Source organism: Populus nigra, chromosome 4, assembly GCF_951802175.1.
Source record: "Populus nigra chromosome 4, ddPopNigr1.1, whole genome shotgun sequence".
Classification (NCBI taxonomy): Eukaryota; Viridiplantae; Streptophyta; class Magnoliopsida; order Malpighiales; family Salicaceae; genus Populus; species Populus nigra.
This window is the reverse complement of record NC_084855.1, coordinates 21,521,456-21,534,425: the sequence shown is the minus strand read 5'-3', so window position 1 is coordinate 21,534,425 and position 12,970 is coordinate 21,521,456. Positions and strand designations below refer to the sequence as shown.

Here is a 12,970-nt window from a genome sequence, read left to right as displayed (position 1 = left end):
CTAAAACTTTAAATTTGTCATTGTTTTCCTGTAAATAGATGGCTCTCTTTGTCTAAACCTGTTTGGAGTGCTTTTTAAAAGTGTTTTAAAAAAAATTTAAATTTTTTTTATTTTAAAATAATATTTTTTTTTATTTTCAAATCATTTTGATGTGCTAATCTCAAAAATAATTTTTAAAAAATAAAAAATATTATTGACACACTTTTCTGAATGAAAAGCACTTTGAAAAACAACCACAATCACATTCCCAAACACCATCTAAAAAACCAATTTTTTTTTAGATAACTCTTTATTACGAGGAAAAAACCTTTTTTTTCTTTATAATACTTTCATCTAAATCCATATCTCTTGTATTTACCTTAATAAAAATATAAATAAAATTTCTTTAGATATCAAAATTCATGTTTCATATTTATGTTTTATATTATTGTATTTATATCTATGCTCTGTGTTTCTTAAAGGATGATGTCATTATTAAAATTGCCTTTATCTTCACATCAAAAATTATCTTATTGTGTTTTTCATATTGGTATTAGAATATATATCTAATACATTACTAACAAGGTTTATAACACGTTTAATATTGTAATAGTTTCTGTTTTTGCCCTATTATATAATCTATTTTTTGCAATGGCCCCATGAGTAATTATTTTTTAAATATTGATTTGGTAAGAGTTGAAATAACTTATTTTACATTTCTGAAGGTTTATTTTTTATTTATTTTGGACTTGTTTAAGAGGGGTAATAATAAAATTATTTTTGAAAGTATAATTTACTTGAAAATATATCAATATAATATTTTTTACAATAATATATTAAAATAAATTAAAAATACTAAAAAAATAATTAAAAACTATTTGTTTTCAAAAACACAATTAAATTGGAATTCTAAAGACGACTTTTATATATAAAAATAGTATTAGTTTTACTTTTAACCATATATTTATATTTTTTTAAAATTTATTTTTTTAACCAAGATATAAGGTCAAACACACATTAATTTTTCAAAATTATTTTTTTAAAAAAATTAAAAATTTTATTTATTTTAAATTAATATTTTTATATCGACTTATTAATATAAAAAATATTTTAAAACAATTATAAAAACACACAGCCAAAGATCGTACTACACTGTTGAAATGACGAAAGACCGAAATGTAAAAGAAAAGGACAATATTTTAAAGGGCGGTAACATCACCGACCACTAGTAATGGAGTCGACTCAAGAGAAGGTTATTTTGAGAGAGAGAGAGAGAGAGACAGAAAGTCAATCAGATTCAATGACTCCATACCAGTTGTCATTTTTTTTCCTTCGCCAAATAAATTAACTAAACAGTGTTATTTAGATTTCAAGAAAATCTTGCTCGAGTAGTAGCAGAAGAAAGCACAAGTAATTGTGATTTCTTGAGAAGGAAATCTTATTAGTAGTAGATACTACATACAGATAGATAAGGAATGGCAACGAAGCAGCAGCAAGCGGCAGCGGTGAAGGTGGGGTTGGGGTTAATGGCGGTGTGTATAGCAGGATACATTCTGGGGCCGCCTCTTTACTGGCACTTGAAAGAAGGGTTTGTTGCTGTTGCTCGATCTTCTCCAATTTGCTCTCCTTGTGACTGTGATTGCTCTTCTCAGCCTCTCCTCTCCATTCCTCAAGGTTAATAGATCTATCGCTACCTCTATCTTTATATCATTTCTTTCTTCACTCCCTCCATCACTTTTACTGTAATTCTCAAATAAAATGGCAAATCAGACAACTTCTTACAGAAATCTAAGGTACACACTTTTTATCATGTTCAAACAATTCTGGGTTTTAGTTTTACTAGTTGGAAACGTAGTTTTAGTTAGATTCAGATCCATGCCAGACAGATATCTTCAAGTATTTTACTTTGAAATCCAACCTTCATGTTCATATGGATGCCGGTGCTATGTTTTGGATTCTCGAACTATACAGTGTCTCGGTAGTGTCAAGCATCAATCCTTTTAATTTCATAACCTAGTATGTGTATTTTTTTTGTATCCAAGGAGATACAGCATTTAATCATGTTTTAAATGTTTGTATTAGGATATGTAATTATTTGAATGCTAAAAAATGGTGCTAGAGAGTAATGGAAAACCATTCTTGGACCTAACGGCTTTAATTTTCAGATTAAGATGGTTTTTTATCATAGTATTAGAACCTTAATGACGGAGCACAAGGTGCTGATGGACTTGTGTAAGTTTTCACGCTAAAGACTTTTCACTTGAAGGGTGGTTGTGGTAGATAAAACAATTTTTAGAGCCTCATTCAATAGCTTAATTTTTTGGGTTGAGATGGTTCTCTTTTCAGATTTTTATTAGGTGAAGACCATGGTTGAATTTGCTGCACTAAGTTATGTAGATACATTTTAGTGAAGCCATTTAGATGATTTTCTGTTGAGAAACACATTTGGCTATGGTTCCCGTCTTGGTTATCTGTGGTACTTGCTCTTGTGATTTTTTCCGTGCTTGGATATGCCGAGTGCCTTTTGATGGTCTGAAAGCACTGGTTAGTACAATTGCTTAAATGGATATGATAACGTGAAAAATATAATTATTGGCAGTTCAAAACGCTAATCAACAATATTTTGCCCGTGCTCTGTTATTCAATTGAAACTATTTCTTGTTCTTCTTTGAATACCTCAAAACTTTCTGGTTTTCTTAACTTGGATCAAAACCCTTATATAGTCCTGCTCAAGAAAAGGTTGCCCCATGCGGCATTTTCTTGAACAAATTAATGTATTCTCCAATAGCTCATGTGAGACATTTATCTGATAGGTTAGATATAAATGCGATAATCATACATACTGTTATAGCATGTAAAGCCCTGAACTTCCTGAATCATCTATGTTGGGATGCTTTGGCTATGGTTGTGTAACAGGATGAAACATTTTTGAGACAAGTTACACCTGTTGTTTGTGTTTGTTCATTTGTGTGCTTGTTCTTTGTCTTTTGACCTGGCTTTTGATGCAGAATACCAAAATTGTATTGCTGTAGCTTCATACATAATCTGCCTACTGAATGTCACTCCCACTGAATTATTTGCATGAGTATATTGGTTTCTAGGTCAATTATGTCAGTTTGAATTTTGTGCTGGTGTATTTGATAAGTTACATAACTCGTCATGTTTATACTTACTTCAATTCTTTGTCCATTTTCTGCAGGATTGAGCAATGCATCATCCTTCACAGGTTAGTTTATCTGTCTTGAATTAACTTTATTTGAGTGGGAGATCATTTGTAATTTCAAAACCAAACAGCTTAAGCACTTTCCTTTTCTTGGTTCTATATGCATGTGCATGAGAAGGGAAATAGAAGAAATGTTGCTACAGTCTACCTGCATTTAATAGCTTGTTTTCTGTTGAAGTATGATTTATATTTTTCATTGACGGAAAAATTTTACTAAACTCCTTCAGACTTTGGCAAAAATGCAGAGGCTGTCCCATGAATTCTGAAATTACCCAGAAATTTACTTATCACAGTTGTTAACTATATATATGATGTTATCAAAGGATGATTTCTGAAATATTTCCCTCATTCATTGGGGAAATGGATAAACATTACTAAGACACAGTTAACACCTTGTCTATTTTATTTTCTCTCTGCAATCATTTCATCAGGTGCTCTTTCCCACCAAAATGTGGTTAGAATATATAAATTTTTGTCTAGTTCAGTGAATGTGATTTTTCCAATTATTGTGACAATTTAAGTTGTTTTTCCACTACATATTTTCTTATTTGTTGACCCGATTTCAGAAACCAATTTGCTTTTTAGATGGCACGTATTGCAAATGATAATATTGCTTCATATGACGAAATTTTACTCATATTTTTTCACTGTTTCTATAAAGCTGTCTTATGCTATAAAAGAGAGGTATTTGCGTTTCTCTTTTTTCTTTTCTTTAAACTTTATTGGTAGTCACATGAAGAAGGCTGAGAAGTGTGTTAAGTTAAAATATTTAAGCTTCTGTGCAGATGTTTCTTTTCCTAAGTGACATTTATTGTTATTGCAAATTACTATCTTGCTCTTAGAGGCTGTTAAACCTAACAGGCTTTTCTTTTGATTGGTTGCTTGTCTTTTTCCTTGAGCTATGCCAGCTTGTTTGTAGAGGCATGATCATCTGTGATCCTTAAACAATCTTTAAGTCATGCAACATTATCAAACCCCTGTGAGGAAATTCAGAATTTATCATCTATGCTGTTCCTTTCAAACATTCATGCATCCTCTAATGCTTATGCTTTGTTCTTTTATTTGCATGCGTTTTATGGAAACTGGAAAGTGTTGAGGGTATTATAGCTATGCTAAGAAAAACAATAACAAAACTCCTGTTATCTGTCATTACTTACAGTGACCATCTGGCTCTTAGAAACTTCAAAACAATTAACGGAGCATGGTTTTCTGGTTTAACTTAGGGTGCAGTGCACATATGTATATGTATTTCAAAATAATTCTCTTATCGAACTTCATTTCATTATGTGCTTTATGTTTGGTATTCAGTAATAAACCATAAAACGTTATGTGAATGATATGATTGAACCATGGTGTCATGGTATCTCATTCTGCCTGGCATATATTATGCAGATTGTGCGAAGCATGACCCAGAGGTGAATGAAGATACTGAGAAGAATTTTGCAGAGCTACTGAAAGAGGAATTGCAGCTGCGGGAAATTGAAGCACTAGAGAATCAGCGGCGGGCTGATATAGCTCTGCTTGAGGCTAAGAAGATTGCATCCCAGTATCAGAAGGAAGCTGACAAATGCAATTCAGGGATGGAAACCTGTGAAGGAGCAAGGGAGAAAGCAGAAGCCACATTAGCAGCACAAAAGAAATTGACATCAATCTGGGAGCTAAGGGCGCGTCAAAGAGGATGGAAAGATGGGGCTGCCAAGTCCCATACCTAATCTCAGGGAAATGTCCAGTCTGTGTTGGAAAGATGGGGCTGCCAAGTCCCATACCTAATCTCAGGGAAATGTCCAGTCTGTGTAAAAGATCTGCCGTGGCCTCGTCAAACCTGCTCCTCTTCTCGGTGCTATGTTATTATATTCACAGCCAAGTCAGCATGATACGAATATGATTTATATTTGAGATTGTAACAGTCAAGTATACCGTTATCAAGAAGCCTTTTGAAACTATCAAGCTGTTTAAAAATCCCCAAAGTGCATTCCTGCTATTTCTTTCAGTAAAATGTTTTGCTTGTAAAACTCTAGAAGTACAGATTGATTGATTTATTTTAATGAAAAAAATAGCAGATAATATGTCTGCAAGTGTCTAGCTTGCTACTGCTGTGATTTTTCAATTAAATATATTCTGTGCTGCTGGGATTCATTAGCAGTTCCATCAAGCTATTCCCGTAGCAAACTAGGTAAAGATTACAAGCCGATCATTACAGTTTTCTTGAAGTTCATGTTCTATGTTACAGGAATACCATGCTTGATGCTACCTATTGCCTAATGATACATGCTACGCGAGCAGCTACCTAGTATGTCTTCCAAGTCTCGTTTTAGCATAGCAATTAACAAATGCTACGTGATTTTTGTTCTATTAGCATCTACAAGCATATGTGCGATCTTCGCAGTTACCAGTCTAATCAAGAAGGCAAGAACACATGGATGGGATCCTCGTTTTATTTCGATGTTCCGGCGATGCCCAGACATCGGATACCTAGAGGCCCCAGACCGTGTAGCCTGAGCAAATTTCATTTGCATCTGTAAGCCAAACCGGTGCCATTTCTTTCGAGCTTAAGTGCTCGAACCATACTTTTATTTCACGTGCACTCAAGAACTGAGGTTCAACCTCAGTTTTTGAAAAGCAATTTATAATTGCTTCTCTGTCTGTGTTCTCCTCTCTTTTGCTGACTCTGCAAGTTAATTAACATCACTTTTCCAACCCGAGCTAACATCCTCTGTTCCCTATGCATAAGTTGAATGATTCTAATTTTTCTTTTTTAATCACTTATTTATTATCACTATTATTTTCTTCATTTTTCTTTGGTCAACACCAATATAAGCTCTCCTATCACTATCACTATTACAAGTTGAAAAGTCAAAACCCATGTCATAACCAACACGGCAACATCTCACACATGAAAGCTCACATATTATTTGTTCAATACATATATCATTCAAGATATATTTTATATTTAGAAATTATATGTATTATAGTTAATTATGTATTTATTAATTGTTAAATAATCTTATATCATGTATTTTTTTTTAAAAAAATTATATATCAACTACGTACCTAACTTAAATAATATAATGTACCATGTAACAATTTCATTTTCAAAGCCGAGTTCTTTAATTCTTTATTCATCGCCATGATTAATAGATTATCTAGAGGTTAATTAATTATAATTATATATATATATATATGTGTGTGTAATTATAATGTTTTTTTCAGTAATTTTACAATTAAATCTCATACAAAAAAAAAGTATATTAACCAAATATAATAAACTATTTTTTTAATTATAATTTTAATTATAATTTTAACTAAATATATTAAAATTAAAAATAAACCTCATGAAAAACACTTTTTCAGCTAGCCCGAGCAACCACCCGCCTTAAAAGCGTTGTCGAGGGGTCTCACAATCTGCATGGCGGAAGGGTGATTGGCGACGTAATGTAGCGAGATTAGAGAGCCTTTTTGTTCTAATATATATAAAGTAAAGTCTTAACATATATATATATATTTTTTCCCTTTTCCTTTAATCATCTTTCACTAAGCACTGGTTTTTTGTTTTTGGGACAAATACATCCTGTCAAGGCTAATTCGTTAAAAACTACACCGTTAAGAAAGGATTAGTCTCCTATTTTATTATGATTTGGATCCTCAACTTATTTTTTGTTCACCGGATATGCGATTTTTTTCCGATTCTTAGATTATATTTGTTTTTATGTTTTAAAAGTGTTTTTAAAAAAAATTAAAAAAAATTTATTTTTTTGCTTCAAATTAATATTTTTTGGTGTTTTTAAATCATTTTGATACACTGATGTCAAAAATAATTTTTAAAAATAAAAAAATATTATTTTGATGTTTTTTTAAAATGAAAAGCACTTTAAAAAATAACTGCATTCTCAAACACCCCTTAATATTATTAAGCTTAGTGTTTGTGTGTTGTGCTACAAGGTAACAACTCTAAATTAGTAGTTGTTTGATAACTGAATTTTATGCTCTGTGTGTGTATGTGTGTGTGTATGTGTGTGTGTGTGTACACACACACACAATGACGGAGGCGGGGGGCTGGCAGGAGCCCCGGTCTCTGTAAGGAAAATTTTCCCAACCCTTTCCTTGTATAAAATAACTAAAATTTTAATTTTTTTAAAATAATTCTTTTAATTTGATCTTTTTTAATTTTTTTTCTTGCTCCGCATCAATAATTGTACTTGAAAAAGAAAAATGATGGACAATAGAAGACTTAAATGGTTTTGATTTTGGTTGAAGGAAGCAAAATAGTGCTTGGATTAAAAGCATAACATATTCTTTTAAAGAGTTAAAGTGTTTTGTTATCAAAATAAAACCTTAACCACTTACAAAAACCGCAAATTTGTAAAGGCGACATCAAACAAGCTTTATGTGTTGTAGGTATTTTTCAAGAATTGAGTGAACAATTTTCCAAAAAACTAACCTCATTTGGAAGTTAAAATATGAAACGTAAATGCAGAACAACTATTGTTGTCCCTTTGATCTATAGAACCATTATTGTCTGCAAGAATATGTGGTCACTAATCTCTTGAATTCTTAAATATCATATATGTAGCAGAAAAAATAAAATAAAATTATTTGGGAGTTTCTAGAATGCTGTTGGACAGATCTAGAGTTGTTTAAATCTTTATTACCTGAAGATCTGATCTTCTTCAGCTTTGAATAATTATTTAAAAGCTGAGTTGTAAAAAAAAACAAGTTGTTTACTTGTCCGACCTCCAATGTTAGTCCACATAAACTACCGGTGATAAATATCTCAAATCTCTATTTAGAAGAGAGAGATTGCTATATCTATAATGCTAATTTTTCATTCTATGACTTATGTAGTTTTTCTGTTTAACAGAAAATCACTCAAATATAAGAGACATAACTTCCTATTTATAAAAAAATATAAAAAACCTTATAAATTGACAAAAAGTCAATTTATCCCCTTAATAATACCCATATATTAATTCATAACAATTTTAGAAATTAACTCAACCAAGTCTTTACTTGATTTTTCTAGGTCTAGCTAGAAATATAATCCATGTATTAATTATATTATAGTCCTTAATTTCTAAAATATATTATAATCAAGTCATACTTAATTAAATCATCCCATTTTAATTTCTGACTAATGGTTCTTAATGTATATAACCTATTAGGTTCCTAAAGTGTTGGGTCAAATATAAATTCTAATTCTAATTAAATAAATTAAACAGTTTAATTCATTATCAATTAAACAATTAATTAATTTATATTTGAAAATCAGAAACATCGTTTAATAATGTGTTATAATCCCTTGTATATTAAAAAAATCATTACTGATTTGATTTAATTTTTTATCGATCAGATTCTCAATATAATTAAAACATGATATATGCTTGTCATATTAAATTATATTTGTTTTTTACATAATACACATTTATCGTATAATCATTATATGCAACCAAAGAGAGTGAAATATAATGTGACCCCAAATTTATAGTAAGCCAGTACGATTCTCGTCCCCGGAGTCACCACAAGTTATAGCCTTGCCCGGTACTGAAGAAATAAAGATGCACGAAGAACAGATGATATTGTAACTTTTACGGTTCAATTCATTTGGTATATATAGATAGAATTTTTCTATTAATATTTACTAAAAGACACATGAATATAAAAATTTAACAATAAAAATCATCGCAATATATCAAAATAAAAATTTTGTTAATATTTCTGTTATATTTATTAATTTTCAAGCAGTGTCATAAGAAATTCCAGTAACTCAATTAAATCAAAATTTTGGTATATATTTATAGAATTTTTCTGTTGATATTTACTAATAAATACATAAATAAAAAATTTTATGGGTAAAAATCATCACAAAAAGAATTTCATTAATATTTTAATTTATATTTATCAATTTTTTAATAGTGTTATAAGAAATTACAGTGACCCAATGAAGAGATTTATTATGTGGATAAACATGTATGAAGCCACTTAAAAAAAGAGTTCATAAATCAATACAAATAGAAACAACTTTGGTACTGAAAGCTTAGTAGTGCAAGAACAAACAAAATCTCTGCAGTAGCACATACTATTTCTATAGACAAACTAGCACTAGTAATGGAGTTGTTCTTGGTGGTATGTTTTATGATGCATTAGAATTATATAAACCAAGCAAGTCTTGGGTCAAGAGGTGTAAAGCCGCTCTATATGTGAATTTTCTTGCGAACAAAAAACAAGGCGTATGTCTGTTGTTGACATGGCACATCTCACTTTGATTCCCTTGTTTACGGGATATAGAGTTGATAACCTGTGATTGGATTAAAGAAACAAAAAACAAAAGAAGAAGAAAGATAAGTAAGAAATATAATGCTTTTGAGTGTGTGAAGCTGTCAAATACTAGCTGCAATGGGTGCCGTGAGCCAACAGTGTGTTCATGTAGCTAAGAACTAGACTTACTTTTATTTCTTTGATTTTCTTAGCACTGGCATCATCATAATCGAAAGTTACAGGGTGCCATGACGTTTGCGCCTTTGTGAGAGAGTGATTCCACATGGTAAAGGTCAGTGTTCTTCTTTCAAGTTCATCTTCAAGCCCATTCATCTTAATGCAAATCATAAAAAAGATAAACTGAATCCATATTGTAAAGAGCATAATTAGACATGAACAAGACATGATGGCTGGCTGCTTACAGCAAGTAATGTCTGCACATAATGTTCGTCTGGAATACAGTTGCGGTGCTGTTTAAAGATCCGCAGAAAGCTTTGCAAAGAATATTGTGCTAGGTCCTATGGATGCATGAACTGAGACAATCAATCGGTTATTTAAACAAGCAAAAACACAATCATGTTTTTCTTTTCTTTTCTGATATGAAATTATAAATAGCAGTCACTTACAAGTATTTGATGAATCTCCTTTCGATCATCCACATCCTTGGGAGGCCATCGCTGGAAGAAGTTAAACATTACAATATGGATTGCTGATAGAAATCCCACGAGCAAAAAATGATATGGTAGCGTTCTTCATCATAGCTTTCTTCATAAGAATAAATAAAAAGCTTCAAGGCCCTTAATTATTTTTATATATATATATATATACCTTGCAAAATTCCTTGAATATAGGAAAAACAAAATAATCTCCAGCCACTATCTTTGCATGTCTTCTAACCAGAGTGATCCACTGCAATCAGAGCATTAATCAACTCCAATATTTGGTGATTAAATGTAATTAAGCATTTAAAAAGTATAGAATTAAGAACCTGAGATCCTTTTCGCCATTTGTCCCTTCGTATAACAGGTGACATCTTGGGACTATAACGATCTTCTTCAACGTCAATGAAGCTAGAAAAACATATATCAGAAACTCAACTCCACTACTAACTCTGTGTTAGAAATTAAAACTAAATACCAAATATAAGAACAAATTAATAATTTTTACGTATCGGATTTTTTTCTCAACACACCTATCGACAAAGCTTTTTGAAGAAGACATTAAATAGCTATATAAATAGCTGAAGTTGTACAAAGGAACACAGCTGCAAAGCAAACAACTAAGAAGTGAAAAGAAGTGAAAGGTAAATGAGAAGCATGTTCTCGTTAAATTTATGTAAAATATGCACAAGAAATTCATTTCGAGTGCATAGAAATGCACCTGTCTGAAAGGAGAACAAATCTTTGATTAGCAGGATCATGGAGAGCTGCTAAAAGTAGTAGCTTCTCTGCTTCTATCATACTTGATTCTCCCCATATCACCTGCAGCAAAAATATTGTAGGATGCATAAATTCGAATCTACTTTTATTTGAAAATCTTAAGGAGGAAACATGATTGGAAATGAAACCAAGATAATTAGTGAAAAATAGAGTAAAAAAGAACAAGAAAACTGAGTGCAATAGATTGAATTGAATGAGTACCTGAATACTATAGTTTAGTTGCTGACCATAAAAAAATGCAGACCTTGTTGTTGTTTCATTGAAGACAAAACCAGGTGTGGAATGAATATAAATTGAGAATTTCGCTGCATCAACATTCTGAAATACTCATCAAAATTATTTCCAAAATTATACACTTCCATTTCATCCTTTTTTATGAACACATGCAATTTCATTTTAATACATACATCCTTGATTTCTACACTGCCACCCATTTTTTCCTTTTGAACCATCATATGATAAACAAGAGAGAAATGCAAACCTTGAAGAAGGAATCCCACAGAAAATCAAGGGGGAGGTCACGCCGAGCAAGAAACAGAAAAGCAATTTTCGGTGTGCCTTCAAAATGATGATACCTTGAAGAGGGAGACGTATGAAAAGCAGGAGGACGTAGGGAAGGAAGCTTGACATGGGAGTGAAGCTTGAGATAAGCAAAAAGACCATATGACAAGAAACAGAGGGCAATCACCATCTTGAAGCCAAACCAAACGAGATGGCGTGGCTTCGATGATTTCATTTTTTTCATCATGTCATGGCTTACGCTATGAAACTCCTTATACATTGTTGAGTTTAGAGAAACAGATCGTAAAGAGATATATTAAAAGAGCGCTTTAAGTGTGAGCTTTGAATAAGAGAGAGGAATATTTATTTAATAGCAAGAAAGTTGAAACTCCATGAAGACGAAGCAGAATTGTCAAGGAAGTTCATCTTCTAACGTTTTTCCGAGATTTATCTTGAACGAAACTATTGGAAAATTAATGGCAACAAATTATTACAAGAAGGGAGCCGTTTGGCACACCTAAAACAAACCATAAAATGGGATTTCATTACTTTCTCATGACTCATGATCACAAAAAAAAAAAAAGGAAAAGATGGTGAGCATGATTCATATCCCAAATCTTTATCCCACCAAGATAACTATACAGCCACAATAAAGAAATGGGCTTACTAGGATTATATTGTATAAAAAATGGAAATTAGAATATTAATATAATTAAAATAAACTATGAAAAAATAAGAAATTAATCTAAAAAAATTCATTATTCCCCATTAAAAATATACGAGATTTTCTTACAAAGTATATATACCGTGGGAAGTTGAGAAGTTGACATTAACTGTGGGACACCAAAGCTTTTAAAATAGAGAGGCCCTAAGCTGGCGAAGTGGATTTTCAAGCTTAAACCACATATGTGGTCTCGGCCCTTCAACCACAAGCCCCAAGTCCTCGGCTTGGGTTTAGATTCAGCTTGGCTGTAAAATAATTTTTTAACTTTTAAAAAATTATTTTTCTCTAGTCCATTTTGTTTAGTCAGTATATGAATAAATAGTTTAAATACAGTCCATGAATAAATAGTCTATATAATAAGCTTACAATTCCTAATTAATTTTATTTTTTAAGTCAAAATATATAGTTTTCAAGGAAAAAATTGCGAGGTTTTTATCTATTCTATAAAAACATATAATTAAGATAAAATGAAGGGAATTAATTATATTAATTGCTAGAATTAATTCTATAATAGTTTGGATTAAAAAAATATGTATAAAATGAGATTGAAGGAGAGATGTTTTGTATACTTCGTATTAACTTATTTTTCTTCTTTATTATTTTCCTAGCTTCTTTTTTGCCTCTAGTTTTTCTTTAGAGCTTAAATTCTAGGCCTGTTGGGCATAGAAGCTTTTAAAGACAAGAAGTTGTAGGTGAAATGGGGTTTGAACTTAATGCACTCTCATTCGGCTTAGCTTAGCAAGATATAAACTTCGGTTTAGAACTCAATCTTAACTATGTCTTGAGTCTATGTTTTGGTATGAGTTTGTCCTAAAATAATTTTTTGGTTCATAAAAAATTATTTTTTTTGAG

General features: G+C 31.2%; 1 protein-coding gene and 1 pseudogene across 2 annotated transcripts; one reads left to right on the top strand and one right to left on the bottom strand.

Moving 5' to 3' along the window:
- Nucleotides 1-1,202: 1,202 nt before the first annotated feature.
- Nucleotides 1,203-5,284, top strand: LOC133692483 (uncharacterized). Of its 2 annotated transcripts, XM_062113467.1 has the most exons (4): nucleotides 1,203-1,653; nucleotides 3,179-3,205; nucleotides 4,595-4,910; nucleotides 4,969-5,284. In XM_062113467.1, the coding sequence occupies exons 1-4, from the start codon at nucleotides 1,455-1,457 to the stop codon at nucleotides 4,970-4,972; spliced, it is 546 nt and encodes a 181-aa protein (XP_061969451.1). In that variant the 5' UTR covers nucleotides 1,203-1,454; the 3' UTR covers nucleotides 4,973-5,284. The 2 variants fall into 2 exon arrangements, with proteins under 2 accessions (XP_061969451.1, XP_061969450.1); XM_062113466.1 differs by having other exon boundaries at nucleotides 1,204-1,653; nucleotides 4,595-5,284.
- A 4,017-nt stretch (nucleotides 5,285-9,301) lies between these two features.
- On the bottom strand, nucleotides 9,302-11,638 carry LOC133690964 (glycosyltransferase BC10-like; annotated as a pseudogene).
- Between the last annotated feature and the right edge of the window lie 1,332 nt (nucleotides 11,639-12,970).